Source organism: Xiphophorus maculatus, chromosome 13 (genome assembly GCF_002775205.1).
Source record: "Xiphophorus maculatus strain JP 163 A chromosome 13, X_maculatus-5.0-male, whole genome shotgun sequence".
NCBI classification, from domain to species: domain Eukaryota; kingdom Metazoa; phylum Chordata; class Actinopteri; order Cyprinodontiformes; family Poeciliidae; genus Xiphophorus; species Xiphophorus maculatus.
Window position 1 is genome coordinate 18,040,147 of NC_036455.1, and position 18,608 is coordinate 18,058,754.

The 18,608-nt window shown below is 42.8% G+C and overlaps 3 protein-coding genes across 9 annotated transcripts in view; 2 read left to right on the forward strand and 1 right to left on the reverse strand.

The window, feature by feature from the left end:
* The first annotated feature begins 1,204 nt into the window (after nucleotides 1-1,204).
* On the forward strand, nucleotides 1,205-2,254 carry LOC102236447 (SOSS complex subunit C-like). Its single transcript, XM_005812530.2, has one exon. The coding sequence runs from the start codon at nucleotides 1,430-1,432 to the stop codon at nucleotides 1,739-1,741; it is 312 nt and encodes a 103-aa protein (XP_005812587.1). The 5' UTR covers nucleotides 1,205-1,429; the 3' UTR covers nucleotides 1,742-2,254.
* A 1,002-nt stretch (nucleotides 2,255-3,256) lies between these two features.
* On the forward strand, nucleotides 3,257-10,450 carry yars (tyrosyl-tRNA synthetase). Its single transcript, XM_005812525.3, has 14 exons — nucleotides 3,257-3,385; nucleotides 3,767-3,852; nucleotides 3,929-4,075; nucleotides 4,835-5,010; nucleotides 5,102-5,231; nucleotides 6,033-6,113; nucleotides 6,205-6,297; nucleotides 6,373-6,508; nucleotides 6,598-6,683; nucleotides 8,390-8,525; nucleotides 8,606-8,715; nucleotides 8,798-8,991; nucleotides 9,565-9,706; nucleotides 9,795-10,450. The coding sequence occupies exons 1-14, from the start codon at nucleotides 3,310-3,312 to the stop codon at nucleotides 9,903-9,905; spliced, it is 1,704 nt and encodes a 567-aa protein (XP_005812582.3). The 5' UTR covers nucleotides 3,257-3,309; the 3' UTR covers nucleotides 9,906-10,450.
* Nucleotides 10,451-12,107: 1,657 nt separating this feature from the next.
* Nucleotides 12,108-18,608, reverse strand: part of kiaa1522 (KIAA1522 ortholog) — a 42,973-nt gene continuing 36,472 nt past the window's right edge. For all 7 annotated transcript variants that reach the window (XM_023344780.1, XM_023344784.1, XM_023344779.1 and 4 more), the window contains 2 exons: nucleotides 15,200-18,503; nucleotides 12,108-14,237 (listed from right to left, as the gene is read on the reverse strand). In XM_023344780.1, the coding sequence (XP_023200548.1) occupies nucleotides 14,197-14,237; nucleotides 15,200-18,503 (3,345 nt within the window). In that variant the 3' untranslated portion in view covers nucleotides 12,108-14,196. The remainder of the gene's footprint in view (nucleotides 14,238-15,199; nucleotides 18,504-18,608) is intronic.

Genomic DNA, 18,608 nt, shown 5'->3' on the forward strand with positions numbered 1-18,608 from the left:
AGTTGCCATAGTGATTTTTAAAATTTTTTTTTAAAATGCATTAACCTCTTCCTTCATCTCTTCCGAACGATACTGTACGTGCCATCGTCACTCACTGAAATTGTAGTTATTGTACATCCTGTAAATGTTTGGTTCTGCGTAGTGTTTTGGCAAAATGTGTGCGCTTCGGTCCAACATTGGGGACCAAAGCGCACGGGCGCTTTAGTCCCCAATGTTGGCCTCGGCGACGCCGCCTCCTGTTCATGTGTAAATATTGTACCTAAACATGTAAATAGATCTATTTGTTTGCAAGTGAATGGATTTCTGTACACTGTACTGTAGTTATTTAAGGAAAAAAAAGAATACTGTGATGGAAGAAAATAATAAAACATGATAAAGTGGAATGAAAATGACTACTTTCCCCCCCCCCAATTCATGCAAAATACACTCCATGTAACGCAAGCGTTGCATATTGCATGTGCAATTTTTCACATTGCACATGTAATATGATTTTCTAACACATTTTTAATATTAATAGGAACAAATGCTTAATGTAGTACTGTGATGAATCTGTATAATATGTAGGTTTCACTTACACCTACACATTAGGTATTATGTGCAGGTATAAGATAATGGCGGACTCTTCTTTTATGGGTTAGGGTAATTTACTGTAAACCGATTACAGTAAATTACAGAGAGAATTTACTGTAATAGGTTCAATTTTTGATCAAACTTATTTAGAATCGGCTGGGCTTAATATTCATAAAATATTAGCAGTAAATCCGGTTAAAAGATTTTTTTTTTACGTTAATGAAACCTTGAAATCCTACATTAAAGGGTTGAACTTGATTAATATTTTCAATATTACAAACCGACGACGTCTTCAAGCTAGCGCATACTGCCACCTAGTGTTGGCGCGGTATAAAACATTCAGAACATTGGCAAAAAGAAAATTAAAAAATGATGTTTAGCTAAATTGTGCTAACCTGTTACACTTTTCAAAATGGTAAACACAAATGTGCGCCACACTTTTTAGAGGTTTATCGCAAATAGAAAAATCCGCAACATTTTCCATCTGCTTATTATCCCCTACTTTGCATTGATCTGACATAAAATCTCATACTACACTGTGGCATGTTGTTTGTAATGTCACTAAATATATAATAAAATAAAATAATAAAAATGCGTCAAACAGATAGTAAAAACAGACATAGTTTAAAGCTGTTTTTCAACAATATTGACGATGCGTTTTATTTTATTGTGAAAACCAGCCCTCAAACCGGAAGCGCTTCCGTTCTTGTAATTAACCAACAAAAGGCTATAAAATTTATTTACAAATTTTAACCCACAAAGCGGAAGGTATCCCATCAAAACATATACCCCGAATAAGGACACCTAAAGGCAACTTAATCCTCTCCAGCTCCGTTCGTTGGTTTGTTATTAAGCCGTAATGGCCGCCAACCCTCCCGGACAGGGCTTCCAGAACAAAACCCGAGTGGCCATCCTGGCGGAACTGGACAAGGAGAAGCGGCGGCTGATGCAGGGCCAGTCCATGAACAGCCCCGGAGCCAACATCCCGCTCTCGGGCCGGGGCAGCCTGAAGGAGGCGAGGGACAGCGCGGAGCAGCAGCACATCGCCGCCCAGCAGAAGGCCGCCCTGCAGCACGCTCACGTCCACTCCTCCGGCTTCTTCATCACCCAGGACTCCTCGTTCGGGAACCTCATCCTCCCGGTGCTTCCCCGCCTGGAGCCCGACCTCTGACTGAGCAGTACGGCTGATCCTGGTGCTCCGACTTGAACTCACTAAAAAGCGGAGCTTGTTGGCTGTGAACTGAAGAGTGGCACCATGGTGTTTTCTTGGTCACTTTTTTTTTTTTTAAATTATGAGATAGAAACGTAAGAAAGTTATTTCTGGTTCAAAATGTCGTTCATAAGCTTAAAGTATGAAACCTTCAGCTAAAGAGTTACATATCTATGTCATGTTTACTTTCTGTTTTCATTGCAAGTAGAAGACTAGCAGTACATTTTGTGAGTAAGCTACTGGACCACAGCTTGCTGTCAGAACAGTGTTTACAGTTTACGGCCAGAGTTATGGCTCTCTGCCAGGGTGCCCTTCAGTCAGAGGGCGTACGAACACTTGAAGGAGAAAAAGTGGTCCAACAGATGAATCTCTAAAGACTATTGTTTTTTTTGTCCGTTCTAGTTCATGTAGATTAGATGCCCTCCACCTGCCTTATGTTGTGCAGTGTATGCACTATAAGGAAAAAAATGGCTACAATATTTTTTTTTCCTTTTTTAGTCAACATCTATCTACCCATCTGTCTGTAACACAGCCGTTTGTTCTGTTTCATACTATGTAACATACATTAGTCAGTACTACTCTCTGTATGTCATGTTTATGTTTTGTTCGTTGCATTACAGGTTTTCATCGTTGTAATTTTCATTCAAGTGTGTTTAATTATCCATTTCTTTATTTCTGCCTTTGTACAGTGTACAGAAATGCGACGTGCAGCTAAAAGATGTGTTTATTTCCCTAAAATTAAATTTTTTTTTTCCCCCCCTCTGTTTTGAAAGCAGCGTGTACGTTCTAAGATCTGAACGTCAACGTTCTGGACTTTAAGCTGCCACCTCTAAAGTGTATAAAGGATTTTTCTAAGTCAACAAAAATATGAATTATTTTTTTTCTGTAATTGATTCATTGTGATTTTAAAGATATTTTCCCTCACTTTTTAAGTCTCGAGTTGCAGGCAGTTAGGTTGAGGCTGAGCCAAGGTTTTGGGATCAGAGGATGGGGTTTCTGAATATTAAGTCATATTTTTGAGGTACAAGACAGGACAATAGTTTTTAAATATTTGTTCAGGCCAGCAAAAAAAAATTGCAGACCCCACACATTCTGATCACAAACCATTTAAACTTTTACCATCAGGTTGACTCTATTATGGAGGGATATTTGCAAAAGAAAAAATCAGTCGCCACAGAAGCTGTTTCTTGTCCCATACTGTCTCTTTGATGAACACAATCACCAAAGTAGGCTTTTTTTTTTTTTTTTTTTTTTTGCACTGTCACATCAACACTTCTTTCTTAAATCTATAAAACAAACTAGAAAATTTGGCAAATATATCTACACACCGTTTCTTTATGCCTACTTTATTTAACCTAAAGTTTATATATTTATACTTTTAAGTATGCACGCTGTGAGCGCTTGAAAACCGACGTCGAAAATGTCTGGTTTTTCCCATTTCATCTTGGCCAATAAAGTTATTCTTATTTTGATTCTCTGCTCTCGATTGCTTTCCCCTGGAGCGGATCCCAGAGCCGAGGCTGCCGCTGATGCAACCTGCTGACAGGTCCACTCGGGCGGCGGTTTCTCTTCTCCGAGACTCGTTTTGTGAGCACCAGTTCACAGGTGAGCGGTCAGCTTTCAGGATTGTATCTTAAAAGCAAACTAACACGGATGTATGGCAAGTGAAGCTAACGTTAGCTGAACAGATAGCATCGTCCGGGGCCACCGCCTCGGTAACTTTAGCTGCACATGGTTTTGTTGCTAACTAGATGAAGTCTTAGCTTCCTAATTCATTCATTCACTATTTCACCGACTTGTATTAAACGTGAAAGTTGGAGCTCGCTGATTTATTGAAGCTAATAAAAATGAAATATGAAATAAAAACGAGTGCTTCCGTGAATATGTAGGAGGTCGAGGTTTGTTTAAGGCGCGCGTCATCGTTCCCAGTGTTCCCAGTGCTGTTACTACGCAGTAGTGATAACTCTTGACCATATGAACCGACAGCTTCTTGTGTCACGAGGCCCCCCGGCATCATGGCGGGTCAGCTCGGTCCGGAGGAGAAGTTCAACCTCATCACCAGGAACCTGCAGGTGAGCAACAACCTCACGCGAAGCCTCCCTTCACGCCAGCCGGTGTCGTGATGCCTCTGCTCGGGTCGCGTTGCAGGAGGTCCTCGGTGAGGAGAAGCTGAAGCAGGTTCTCCAGGAGAGGGAGCTGAAGGTGTACTGGGGCACGGCGACCACCGGCAAGCCGCACGTGGCTTACTTTGTTCCCATGTCGAAGATAGCCGACTTCCTGCGGGCCGGCTGCGAGGTGGGGGCAAACCAAAACTTTCACATTCATTTCAGCATCAACTTTATGCACTCGTTGTTTTGTGTTTTACGTCAGGCCTGTCACGACGACGGCTTTTGCGTCATGATAAACATTTCCAAGAAGTAGTGATGCCGGAGCACACTCTCAAAAGATCCATTTAAAATCTAGAGAACATTTAACACTGGCACCGGAAGACGTTTTGAAATATCCAAAATAAATAAACAAATAAAGTGAATTATGAAGAAATTGTCCTTCAAACAAAAAAAGGGGGGGCTTAGTTGAAACCGAAGCGCCGAACTGAAGACTTCTGTCATCCGGTTTGTGGTAGAAAAAGAGAAAAACGATAAATCAAATGGAAACTATTGAGCTCATCTTGATTTATCATGCAACTGATTTATTTCTTACTGCGACAGGCCTATTGAACAGTGAAACAAACTGAAAGTGAAATTGAGAGTTTTAGTTACACCGTCAACAACGTGGCTTTGTTGTTCCCCACAACATCTCCTGATAAGTGAAGCGAGGCAAAAAGATATATATATATATATTTTTTTCTGGATTAACTTCAGTCATTTTATCTCACATTATCTTCAAAAGTACCAAATTTGTCCCATCAGTTGTAACACCTGCCAGGTTGTGCCATTAGAATCCCAGTTAAGCCATTAATCACATGATACATTGAAATGAGCTCAATATAACTTCCATACCGGACGACTAATATTTTTCTCATGTTCACGTTCTGCCGTCTCTTCCGATCCTCAGGTCACGATCCTGTTCGCAGACTTGCACGCTTACCTTGACAACATGAAGGCTCCCTGGGAGCTGCTGGAGCTCCGGGTGAAGTACTACGAGCAGGTGATCAAGGCCATGCTGGAGAGCATCGGCGTTCCTCTGGAGAAGCTGCGCTTCATCAAGGGCACCGATTTCCAGCTGGGCCGGTCAGTTTGACCCAGCAGTGGCATGCCCTCCGCCCAAACTAGCGCTTAGCCTCGTAGCTGAACTTTGTTTCTGTCCTGTGACGTCGGATAGAGAGTACACCCTGGACGTGTACCGCCTGTCCTCCATGGTGACCGAGCACGACGCCAAGAAGGCTGGAGCTGAAGTGGTGAAGCAGGTGGAGCATCCTCTGCTGAGTGGGCTTCTCTATCCTGGACTGCAGGTAATAGCGAAGCGCGACTATCACGATTCAGATAATTAGTGGCGTGAGGGTCGATTGTTGTAAAAGTATTCCGAGCCTTTTCATTTTTGTTCACATGTAGTCCTGTTTCCTCCACAAACTTCAGTTTGTTTCGTCTGGACTTAGTGTGAACAAAATGACAGATGCACCCGATCCGATATTAATATCTTTATCGATCCCGATATTTAAAAACATTTTGGATCGGGTATCTGCGATGATCTAGTCAATCTCATTGCATTCTTTGCGCTCTGAGTGCGTTATCATTTATCTTAATATTTAGAATTCCTAATTGCACTTTCTGAACCATTTGAAAGAATTTTGACTACCGTATTTTTCGAACTATAAGCCGCCACTTTTTTTTTTTTTTTTTTTTTAGCAGATCGGTATCGGAAATGAATAATATAGAATTAACGCTTGGTTCTCAAAAATGGTGGCAAAGAAAATAGTAAGAAGAGTGGAATGCTTTTGTATTCGGCCCCCTTCTTACACCATCTCTATGGTCAAACATGGTGGTGGCAGCACCATGCTGTGGGGGGGGATTTTTACAAATTTTTCTCAGCAGAGAAAATGATGACAATAAAGATGAAAGACAAAATTGGATAAAGTTTCAAGGGTCTGAATACATTTACAAGGCGGGTCGTTCCCATCGGCCCCCATCCTCTGATACAGTTTCTGTATCAGATCGGTATCGGCCGATGCCAAACCTCAGATATTGGCATCGGTACCAATATCTGAGTATTAGCGTCTTTGAGTATTTAGTTAAACTGTTGACAATTTTCTAAGGCTTTAGACGAGGAGTACCTGAAAGTTGACGCCCAGTTCGGAGGAGTTGACCAGAGGAAGATCTTCACTCTGGCTGAGAAGGTAAAACTCAGCTCAACTAGGATGGAATGAATTTATACAAGATGTTAGAATATGTCCAAAAAAGCTCCAATTTTGCTCCTTTTTTCCCCAGTACCTTCCCTCTCTTGGTTATGCAAAACGATCACATCTGATGAACCCAATGGTTCCAGGACTGACGGGGGCTAAAATGAGCTCCTCAGAGGAAGTAAGGCTCTATTCAAACACTCTGTTGAAACGTTTCCTGCCGGCCTTTACGCTGATATCCGACACGTGCGCGTAGGAGTCCAAGATCGACCTGCTGGACTCCAAAGAAGACGTGAAGAAGAAGCTGAAGAAGGCTTTCTGCGAGCCGGGAAACATCCACAACAACGGCGTCCTCTCTTTTGTTAAATACGTCCTCTTTCCTCTCCAAGGAGGTTCGAAAGCTGATTAATTTCTTTCTCTTTTTTGTTTTCAGTGTTGTTGTGAACGTCGTCTTCACAGCCCGACTTGATTTGCTTTTCAGAATTCTCCATCAAGCGGGATCCAAAATGGGGCGGAGACAAAGTTTACGCGGACTTTGAAGAGGTGGAGAAGGATTTTGAAGGCGAGGTAAAGCTACATTTATCTGATCCCGTCTGCTAGTAAGCAGCGGTCTGGAAATCCTGGAAAAGGCTTGAATTTCAATGAGGTGTTTTCAAGGTCTGGGGAGTGCTTGACATTCAAACTACAAGTTCAAACAGGTTTTTTTTTTTAAAGTCTAAATTTGGAAATTGTTATTTACAGTTGAGAAAAAAAATCTTATTGTCTGAAGTTTAATCAGACCAATCACCAAAATGATTTTATGTTAGACAACATGTTGTATTTTAGTTGACCTTGTCCCACCTGATTGAGGTCGTTCCCATCGGCCCCCATCCTCTTCAAATAATAAAACGGCGTCAGTCGTTGGCGCTTTGTTTGAAGGATATTAATAAACGTTACCAGAGGTCACGGAAGGTCGACCAGCCTTTCGCTTTTATGCTTTTGTTTTGAAGCTTAAAGGTCAAAAGGTCAACCCCCGCCTTACCCAAATTAAACAAAATCAGCGTCTTGTCAACTCTGCTATGTTTGTGCAGCAGAAGTTCTGGTTTGTGCCGCTTTCATTTGAAATATTTTAATAAAAGTCTTTCCAGAGGTGAAACCGGCCCCTCCACATTTACAAAATCAAACAAAACTCTGTGACTTCTGCTACGTTTGTGCAGCAAAAAAAATGTACGTTTGTGCTGTGTTTGCTTCGAAGGTATTACTGGAAGTTATTTTGGCCTGCGCTTTTACGAGGATTTTTTTTTGGCGTGGTTTCTCTTTCCCGAAACAGACAGATGTTACGTCTGCCGCGCTTCTGAGCGCCGCTCTCCTTCTGGGTGTAGGAGGGGAATGTCTTCCAGCTCCATTTGTTTAAACCGCAGGATGAGTTGAGTTTAATTCTGCGCAGCGGCAGAGCCGCGTCTGCATTGGTTGTGCAGCGCGCTGTGCATGTTACCGGCTAATTAACTTCTGCACCTTTATTTATTTCCTCAAGATAAACTCCCGGCTCCTCTGTTTACACTATAAAAGGATTAACACAGCGTTGCATTCTCTTTAGTTTTCTCTGTTCTGTATGTAATGGAGACTGGAATGAAACGCGCCGTTTCAACCAAAGGCTTCTACCAAATGCACTTCCTAATCCAGACGCTCCAAAGCGTCCGGTCCATAACCCTTCAACACGCCGTCAGCTCCCGGTCAGAAAGACGCATTTAGTTCAGTGTCCATGAGATGATATTCAAAAAAGATTTTTTTATTGATTGATTTTAGTTGGCTCTGCGATGAAATCTTTGCGTAAAGCCTATAATGTCTGCCCATGTGCACCAATCAGGGGTGTTCATTGTAACCTGTCAAATGACCGACGGGCTTCAAATTTTTCCGTCGTTTAAAAAAAAATCCCCGGTCAAATACAGAAAATATTCCGTTAACGCAGACATCTGGCGGGGAGTGTGGTTGACCTCTGGAACCATTTTTTAACGTCTTTAAAATGACGGCAGGACAAATGAACGCGTTTGCTGCAGAAACGTTTGATTTGACAAAAGATGGGTGGGCCAACTTCACTCATGTCCTCGGCCCTGCTGTAGAACATTATCACAAGACATTATTAATAACAGTAGTAAATGTAATAGTGAATTGAAACTTCTGTAGTTCATTTGTACAGTTTTTATTTGCAAAGTTTGAAAACTTGCCTGGGAAGACCCTGAATTTTCCTGTGGGTAAATTGTACGAGCCCCGATTAACGCTTTCCTCATTTTCAGATGATCCATCCCGGAGACTTGAAGGCCTCGGTGGAAGTCGCCCTGAATCAGCTCCTGGAGCCAATCAGGAAGAAGTTTCAGTCTCCAGAGCTCCGCAAGCTCACCAACTCCGCTTATCCCGATCCGTCCAAGACAAGTCAGCGTTTTAACCGCGACAAAAACAGTCCCATGCGAACGCTTCACGCTAAAACCTTGTTTTATCCGGTTGATTCACAGAAGCAGGAGGAAAAGGCGCTAAGACAGCCGGAGGCGGCGGAGGGGACGACGACGAGCTGGCGCCCTCCAGACTGGACATCAGGGTGGGGAAAATCGTCAGCGTGGAGAAGGTTAGTGGCTTGGATCGTCGCCGCATGCCGTGAAACGAGCCTCGGTTTGCAGCTGTGACGTTGTAACGCGCGCAACCCGCAGCATCCGGACGCCGACTCGCTGTACCTGGAGAAGATCGACGTGGGGGAGCCGGAGCCCAGGACCGTGGTGAGCGGGCTGGTGGCCTACGTTTCCCAGGAGGACCTGCAGGACAGAGCCGTGTTGGTGCTGTGCAACCTGAAGCCGCAGAAGATGCGAGGGATCGAGTCTCAAGCCATGCTGTTGTGCGCCTCCATGTAAGCGAGTCAACTAAAACTGACAGGGCAGGCTAAAAACGCCGTCATGTCCAGGGCTAAAGGAGTTCTGGCCTTTAGTTGTAGTTTTTTTTTTTCTTTTGTGACTTTTTGTCCAATTCAGTTTGTTTTAAGTTAGTTTTTGGAGTGAGTTTGCCAGTTTTTATTAGTTATTGTTTACTTTTTATTAGTTACAGTAGGAGTTTTAGTTTTTTCAGATTTTGATCTTTTTGAATTCTGCACCCAAAAATGAACCAAAGCATTGTATTGCTATTATGCACACATGGATTGGGTGTCAACAGAAGATACCATTCTCATAAAATGGATTCAGTTATTGTTGGAAAACTAAGTTCTGTCAGCATTTTTGCGGACCAAGTGCCACCAGGAGAATTATGTGCCGTAATTTTCCCACAGTTGACGTAAACTGCTTGTGTTGAGTAAAAAATAATGAGTTTCTCATCAGTTTGAAAGGCTAATACATAGATTCTTAATAAACATTAAAACGAAGGGTCGCACGTCTGTAATTCCAGCATGTTTTTGTTTACATCACAACTCCACGGTTTCTCTTGCTTCCAGAGAAGGTGAGCCCAGGAGGGTGGAGCCCCTGGACCCTCCAGAGGGTTCTTCGCCGGGGGATCGGGTCTTCGTGGAGGGCTACGAGTCGGGGAAAGCAGATGAAAAATTGAACCCGAAGAAGAAGGTGTGGGAGAGACTGCAGGTGTGTTCGAGCCCCGTTACTGGTTCAACGTTCGGACACACTGCCCCCTCTCAGAGCACACTGGCTAACGTGGCGTGTCATCCCACAGGCGGACCTGAAGATCTCAGACGAGTGTGTGGCTCAGTGGAAAGACAGAAAGCTGCTGACCAAACTGGGACAGGTCACATGTAAGACGCTAAAAGGAGGCAACATCAGCTAAGTACTCAAACGGACTCCCGTCGATCGCCAACGCTGCTCCACACATCTCCATGACAACACCATGAAGCTTCATCTGGATGGTTTTGGAAGGGTGAAGGGATATTTCTGTCTAAATAGACCAATTGTTTTATCTTGACTGAGGAAAAAGTATGAAGTCATTTGCTATGACCAACTATAACTAATCAAAGTTTGTTACTTAGGCACTTATTGTACTTGTACAACAAATATTTGACTGAGTGGAGGTATGGGATGGTGATCAGTTTGCTCCTTTCTAGGTCTAAGTAATGATATCTCAGGTTTCTGAAGGGGAACTCAACGTTTTGGGTGTTTTTCTGAGTTAAAAGTGTCAAGACAGAGGTCAGTCTGCCAAATCTGATTAAAAGAGATGCTTTCAAACTTTCTATACACCTCGTATGTAAAATCCATATACCTCTAGACGGTTGTACTTTTGGGTAATGCACAAAAATCTCTGTCTGATTGTCTGATTAATGCATCATCCGTAAAATGAAATAAACACTGGCAGAGTCAGAGAGCTGCTGGCAATAACTGTCTTAATGTGACTGATTGAAGGTCTCAGCTTGTTGATGTTAACCCACAAACTAGAGATCATCAAATCCAGGCCTCAAGGACCGGGTGTCCTGCAGGTCTTAGATGTGGCTCCGCTTCACTACACCTGAGTCTTATAATCAGGTCATTAGCAGGATACTGGAGAAGTTGACTGCACTGAGGCGGTAATTCAGCTACGTGACTGAGGTGTGTCGAACCAGGGACGCATCTAAAAGCCGCAGGACACCGAATGTCGAGGCCCGGATTTGAGGCCTCCTGCCAAAGACTTTCTGTGAGGTTCATGTCGGGGTATTTGCTGGTCAGTCGAACAGGCGTTGGAACCTTTAGCAGTTGCTGCCAATTCTGCGGGGAAGTGAAAGCGTCTTCATAAAGCTTGAAAGCAAAAAGGAAACATTAAGATCTCTAAAATGACAATGCAGATGTGCCGCCATGATTTTGGACTTAATAAAACAGCAGACGCCATGGCTCCCTAAATCATCACTGCTTGTGGAAACCTGACAGCAGTGTGTATTCTGTGCCTCTTCAGCCTTCTAGTATCTTTTAGTGTTCTCTTCAGAGATGCACCTGTTAGGACACAAATTGACTGGAGTCTCCAAATATTTGTTTTTCTTTCTGACCACTTTGATCAAGTTAACAACTACTATTGTTTCAGGTACCAAACTGGTCTAAAGAAGACCGCAGGATATCCGTTCATCCTTAAAACAAATGTAAAGCCTTAAATTGATGTATCTAAAATTAAGGTTTAAAATGTTTTAAATTCATTTTTAAAAAGCAAGTTGGTTTTTAATATGCCAATCACAAGTTTTAACTTTTGTCTTTACAGGACTGTTTAATCTCACATTATTCTTTGTATTGTTTTTTCTAGCGGTCCTTTTCTGTCAGGCAAAAGCTTGAGTCAGTGTCGCAAAAAGTGGGCATGCACTGTATGCAGCGCATAGGGGCGCTGCACTGGAGAGGGCGCCAAAACGGGACATTTTGTTTCTATTAGGAATATTCTGTATTTAACAGTTGTTTGTGAATGTATGAAATGATCAATAACAGAGGAACGGCACTGATTAGGGGCCCTCCGCTCCTTCACCTCCCCTCCCACACAGGTTGATTGGGCATGTGCCCCTTCGAGAACGAACTCAGGCTCGTTTTTTTCTTTATTTTAAATTTTAATCGTCTTATATAGGGCACTTGACAAGGTAAAGATGGAGCAGTAGGAAGAAAAAGCTATCAGTGGTACAATAAAACAGAAAATGGAGGAGGGAGGGGAATAGAGATGTTGGAGGGACGAAGAAAAGCTTTTCAAAATGTCCAAACTTTTGGTCTGTACTGTATATATGTGTATATAACAGCTATTAGGCTACTGCTAACTAGCTACCATCTAGCAAGCTTTTTTTGCGTCAAGTGAAAATTTATCACCAGTTGACTGGGCGAATCTGTGGAGAGATGCATCTTAAATTACATTCATAATGGTCTTAAAAGTCTTATATTTGAGTTGGTAAAATCTGCACAAACCCTAGACTAAAACATATTTACCTGTCGTCATAGATGTTTGATGGAGAGAACTTCATGCAAAAAGCATCTGATTCATTTCACTTCCACACATTAGTGAGGGAGCGTATTTTTGAAACAATGAACAAAAGAAACATTTGACACAAGTAGAATTTATTAATAGAAGTAATAACTGTACATGATTCTTTATAATCACCAAAATGGAGATTTTTTTTAAAACACCCTTTATAAAGAGTCAAGAATTGACTTTATATGATTCCCCTGGGGAAGGGGTTTTTGTGCAAACAGTGATGAGCTTAATTCTCCATTCTAAAAGCCTAAGTCAAAGTTTTAGGAACAAAATCTTTTAATAAAAATACCGAACCAGCTCCAGTGTATCAAATTCCCAAGGTAAGTCACCAGATTTGTTACTTCAAAAGTGGTTTTTATTTAATATTTGGTAGGAAAAGGTGACTACCAGTGATGCTAGTGGAAAAAAAAATCAAGTTGTTTTGCTGCTTTATGCAGTGCTGTAAAAAAAAGTATTTGCACCTGTACCAAATTCTTTTGTTTTAAATTGTTGTTTGTCATGCTTACATGTCTAAGCTAATCAGAAATACATCAACAAAGACAACCAAAGTAAAAAAAAAAAAGCTGAAAAACCTTAAAAAGCAAGAAATCACGCCTCAATGAAAATAAATTGATCAACATCAGTCTGAAAGAGGGTAACAGATCTCTAAGAATTTGGGTATTTCAGTGAACCACAGTGAGAACCATCATTTTGACAAGTGAAGTCAAAATGGAACTCAAGAGCATCTAAATCCCTGCAGGCCTCACTTGCTTCAGTGAAGGTCAGTGTTCAAAAGTCAAAAAATAATTGACAGGGCATAAAAATGCATTGATGGGACAGCTTCAAGACCAAAACCCAATCCTGACCGAAAATCCTCCAAAAAAGCTGATATCTGTCTTATATCTGCCGAAATTTGTTAATGATCCCCAAGACTTCCAGGAAAATGTCCTGTGGACTGCTCAGACAGAGAACATCATAATGACAGATGGTGGTAGAGTGGTGGCCTAGAGCTTTTTTACTGCTATATGATATCAAAATGTTTTGCCATAATTGATGGAACTACAAATTTGCTCTCTCCCAGAAAATTCTGATGGAGAATAGAATATATAGAGGATAAGGATCCAACACAAACGGGATTGTCCGCTACTGAATCTCTGTGGAACCGAAGGAAAGTCTTTGGAGTGGCAAGACCAAGATTTGAATCCAATTGAGAAGCTGAGGCATGACCTTAAACCTTAAACAGGCGAATCATACTCAGAAAGCATCTAATACGGGTGGATTAGAACCATTTTGCAATAAAAAGTAGGCCAAAACTTCTCGCATTTGTTGCTGCCGAGGGTCTCAAAACTACTGATTTGGTTTAGGGGCCAACTACTTTTTCACACAGGGCCAAGTTGGCGAGGATAGCTTCTCCTTTATTAAAGAATCCCTTTCTGGAAACTCTGTTTTGTATTTAGTTGGGTTGTCTTTGATAACATTTCTTCAATGATCTGACATGTGCTTCTGTTGGCAGATACTGTATTTAAAGATTTTTGTTGCCTGTTAACAAATTATCACCTGCAGCTTTACAAAAGTCATTTTGTCCTAAACAACAAAACATCCCATAGGATTAATCGTCTTCCCTTTTCTCTTTAATACTTTTACACACAGTGAAAAGCAGGACTAAAACTACGTTGAGTAATTTCTGTACAAGCGTAACCAAGGAGACAATGTTTCATCCTGTCCTTGGTTGGAGACTCTTGTCAGCCCCAGTGAGAATCATTACTATGCATTGCTTTTTACTGCAGCATGGGGTTAAAATGTACAATAAACCCCTTTCTCCAACTTTTCTTCTGAGGATGCACTACCTCGTTCAACCTCTGGGAGGCGATCTTACACAAACCAAGCTGAGATTTCATGTTATGTGCATCAGTCCACCCTGAGGGGTCCTTAGATTAGATTATGTAGAAAAATACTTTAGAATAAAGCTTTCTTTAGAAGTCAAGGGTTTTAACACAATCTTTTCTTTTTTGCATAAATATGTAGGAAGGCCATTACAGGCTAAGGCTTTTGGATAGAACACAACAAGACTGAGTTTATTGTCTCTTAGTAATGTCAATAAATGTTGTGAGTCATCCTTTCACTTGCTTGCCATCTTGTTTTCTTCCTCCTGCGAGTCTGGTCACAGATTACTCGTTCAAAACAACGTTTCAATCGTGTCCGCCGTCACTCTTGTAGCTGTAGGCAGGAGATGAGAGGAGGATATGCGCCATTAGTATAATACAGTTACCGGAACACACCTAATGAATATTCCATCCCAATCTTATTGAATTATTGAAACATGATCATGAGCTTCAGGTTATGGCTGATTAAAGCACGTGCTTGACTAGAAGAAAGCTGCAGGTGAGCCAGCAGTATCTGTACTGTATGCGCACAGACCACAATATAGCTTGTTAGTGAAGTTTCTGACCTGCGGGTATGTTGAGCACGCAGCAATCCTCTTTAAAGGTAAGCTTAAAACTGCTTTGTGGCTCAAAATCAGGATGTTGCAAGAATTAGCATTGTGCTTTCTCATGATAAGAATGCTTTGGTAATTCAAGGATTAATGGAAGCACCGACTCAGGTGTCCACGAGGTTACGGACTGAGCAGCAACATGCAAATGCTTGTAACTTTCACCAAAGTCGCTTTAAGCTCTTCACCCTGCCATAAACCACAGACCGCTCTTTATAGTTCAATTGGTCAGTCACGCCACAAGGTGTGCTTTGTTTGCGTTTGGAGCAAACACGGTTCTGGGATTACAGAACCAAAGGGGTGTTATACAACTCTGTGAGATTCACCTGAGTAACAATGTAAGATGTATAAGAATTTTGTCAGTTCATGATGATTAATTTAGGATTATTCCTGAAGACTCAGTTGGTAACTCAGCTCTGTCTGTAGTCCAAAACTTGGCTGCTGTGTTTGCATTTTATCTCATCTTGCCTCAATTTTGAGGTACCCCAGACAGCCCATAACAGTTATGGGTCTTTGACAACCTCCTGAGATGGATCAGAGGAGTAAGCTTGTAAAATTCACTTCAACCCTCCCCTTTCCATGTTGGAACCACTCTATTGATTGCCAGGCATAAAGAGCAGATGTGGATTGTAGATTCAAAGAATGATCCGAAAGGTGCCAAAGACAATGACAAAGTCAATCCACTTACTTGTTGTAGTTGGTGCCACAGGTTGTGCAGTTCCAGGATCTTTGCTTCCCTCAACCCTGAGCTCCATCTTTGCTGAACAGCTATGGGAGCTCAGCAAGGGACTTGTACTTCCAGGAGTTGGCTTCTTGGCTATCGGCGGAGGAATTCTGTCAGTCTTGACTCTGCCGTTTGAGAGAACACCAGCCTTTGATTGGTCAGAGACCTGCCTGAGCTCTGCTGCTAAGCTTTGCTTCAGACTTGCCTGAGCCTCTGAGGAGGAGGCAGCTACAGGCTCGATGACCACCTTTTTTGTGCTTCTAGAGAAGATAAAGCTAGCTGTAGATGCTGGGGATTTAAGAATATCGCATCCTTCAAGAAGCTTTAGAGAGTGTCCCCCTTGTTCACCAATGGAACTGTAAGTAGGGGATTTAACACCCAGTCTGTGGGGAAGACAGTCTCTGGAAGACATGGCTGCAGTTTTCATTCGGATGGCCTCCTGCAGACGGAGGGAAGGAGAACTCATTGTCACAGTGCACGATTTTACTGTTTGAGGAGGAGATTTTACTGACAAAGACTTCCGAATGGGCTTTGGAGGAGTGTCTTGAGGTCCTTGGCTTGAGACGGAACAATTCTCCTGAGCTGGAGTTGCCTGATGTGCTGTGTCTTCAGATGGAGCTTGCACCTGATCTTCAGTCATGCTGACCGTTCTAAGGCGAACCATCTGCAGCAGCGAGGGGGTTACGAGTGGTATGTTTGCGTCCTCTTTAGGAATTGGTGCACTTTTGTGGCGAGAAAGTAGCTCCTTGCTCCTGGCGTCTCTGTATGTGCCACTGGGTTGCCTTCTGAAATTAACTCCAGGGGTTACATTTTCCATTGGTGGAGGAGGTGCTTTTGGCACTGAAGTTGGAGCTGAAAGCTCAGGACTTACTGGAAGAGTAGAAGGAGACTGCTCTTCAAGTTTTAGGGAGTTTCGCCTAAGATAACTGCTGGAAGGAGACACTTCCCGGGCCGGCATTGGGATCTCTACTCTGGCAATAGGTGGTGAAGGAGGCAAGGGTGGAACTATGTCTGTAGCGCATGAAGTATCTTGGGAAGAAGTCTCAAGAGCAGTGTCAGCTTTTGAAATCTGTTCAACATCAGCGGATTTCTTGTCAGCTGAAAGTGAAACTGGAGCGACTGGGGTTAATTCTGTCATCTCTGTTACATCATCTCTTATGGATGGTGGAGGAGGTGGAGGGAAATCTACTTCATCTCCTCCATCAAAGACAGGTTCCCCTTCTAATGGAGGAGGCGGAGGTGGCCAACAGGAATCTACAACATGTGACATGTCATGTTCCTTCTCAGACTCATGTGGCATTGGAGACACCAATGAAGCAGCAGGTTTCCTTATCGGAGGAGGTGTAGGCTGGTAAGCTGGAGGAGGCGTAAGTGGTGGTGAGAGCTTACTCATTTTGGGGACCTCAACTGTAAGTGTCTGCATAGGCTGAACTTCACTCTTTTCCATGTTGTTCTTATCAGCGGGAACTGTTGCAGCATTTTGGGATGGCGTTGTATGGTCCTCAAGAGACAAGTGAACTTCTTTTGCAGCAGTGGAGCTCAATGTCCTTTCTTGTGTCTCTAATGGATGCCTTATTTCATCTCTGAACGGTATTTTTGTTGGTTTCTTCATGACAGGAGGTGGCTGTTTCTTTGGAGTTGTCTCTTGACTTTCTGGCTTCTTTACAACATTGATTTTACTCTCTACTCTGCTGTTAAAATCTGTGTGATCCTCATTTTTATGCATTTGTTCTTTATCTGAAGATTCTCTAATCTTTAATTCACTTTTGCCATATTCAGGATCTTTTGTCACAGTGTTTTCTGTATGTACAGACATTTCCAAAACAAGATTCTCCTGAGTTGTCTGGTTTTCGACTGTAACTTCACTGTCTTTTCTGGGCTCTCTTTGAGTTTCTACTTGTTTTCCTTTCAGTGGAGTTTTGATGACATTAGGAGCTCCACACAGGAGCTCAACAGTCCGTCTGCTGTGGGCCCATGTCTCCGGAGGCGGTGGGCGAGGGGCTTTCACTTTAGGAGGAGAAGGGATGTTTAACAGTTCTTGTACGTCTGCTCTTAAAGATGAGAGCTTGCCACTCGGAGTAACTTCATTTGTTGGTGAGGAATCCTGCGGAGACAGAATTGTGCTGCATGTGGTAACATCGGCATTTGCAGGCTCAGATGTACCTGATGACAGGGAGGTGAGTGAGGAGGAGGGAGAAGCTGCTGAGGATGAGGCACGGGATGCGGATCTCTCTGGTTTGATGGGTTTCTTTTTCAGTTTGTCTGGAGAATTTGGGGAGATTTCTTTCGGGGAAAGTGTTGGAGTTCCACTCTGGCTAGAATAGCCACTGGAAGGAGACATTGTCCGCTCAAATTTCCCTACATCTGGTGCTGTTTTCTGTAGAGAGGAAGGGTCGGATTCTTGTTGTGATGCTGTCGCTTCTTCAGCCTGGTTAGGGGAATCCTGCAAAGGGGTTAGAAATGTGGAGGACGAGTTTGTTGAGCTTGGCCCAGTAGAGTTTGACAAAGGTTCTGGGCTCAAATTGGCATTTGTAGCAACCAATTTAACTTCATCCTCTGTTACTGTATTTTCTGATGAACTTTTTACTTCTCCTGAGTTTCTAGGATCTTCCAGCTCCACCACAATCATGGTCTCACTTTTTACCTTTTTGCCATGCAGAGAGTTAGTTCTTTGTGGAGGTGCTGGAGGATGTTTGGTCTTGGTAACCGAAAGACTATGTATGCAATTCCGTTTGTTCTTTACTTGATCGCCAGCAGTCAATGACTGTGTTGCTTCATGCCCAGACTCTGCTTCTGTTGTGTTTACTTCTGTTTTGTTCAGGCTGCTAATTGCATTAGCTGGGATACAGAAACTTGTGAGATCTTGGCCGTTACCAGACTCCTGTGTCTGGCTTTCTTGTACATTAAACCCCCCTCTATTAGAAGATGAAACTGAGGAGTCTGAAATAATAGTCTTAGAGGATTGAGACTCACTCCAGTTTGAACCTGAGGCTGACCAGGGCATTAGTGCAGAGTCATAGTTAGAGCTATTTGTTTGGGAACCGTCACCATCTGATCTTCTTGACAACAGAGGACTAACTGCTGATTCCTCAGATGTCAGGCTGCTTTTGCTGACAGCGCAAGCACTGTTGCCATGATTGACACTGCTGCCTCGAGTTCGACTGTTGCTGCGGTCAATCTCAATTACTTCAACTGCAGCCGGTAAAACAGCATTAGGGATGATCGTAGACAAGTAAGTGGCCTGAGGAGAGATGGACATCACCGGACCCTACAAGGAATCAGAAGCAAGTGCTTTACATCCTAATAAAGTGATTGGTCAAATTACAATGAGGAACTGCAGTGTCTCATGTTAGAAAATGAAACGTGTGTAAAT

Excerpts from the sequence above, each read along its gene's own strand:
- LOC102236447 (XM_005812530.2), top strand. The coding sequence starts at position 1,430 with ATGGCCGCCAACCCTCCCGGACAGGGCTTCCAGAACAAAACCCGAGTG.
- yars (XM_005812525.3), top strand. The coding sequence starts at position 3,310 with ATGCAACCTGCTGACAGGTCCACTCGGGCGGCGGTTTCTCTTCTCCGA. Across the intron at positions 3,386-3,766 it reads TTGTGAGCACCAGTTCACAG|CTTCTTGTGTCACGAGGCCC; the intron begins GTGAGCGGTCAG and ends ATGAACCGACAG. Across the intron at positions 5,232-6,032 it reads TTCTCTATCCTGGACTGCAG|GCTTTAGACGAGGAGTACCT; the intron begins GTAATAGCGAAG and ends CAATTTTCTAAG.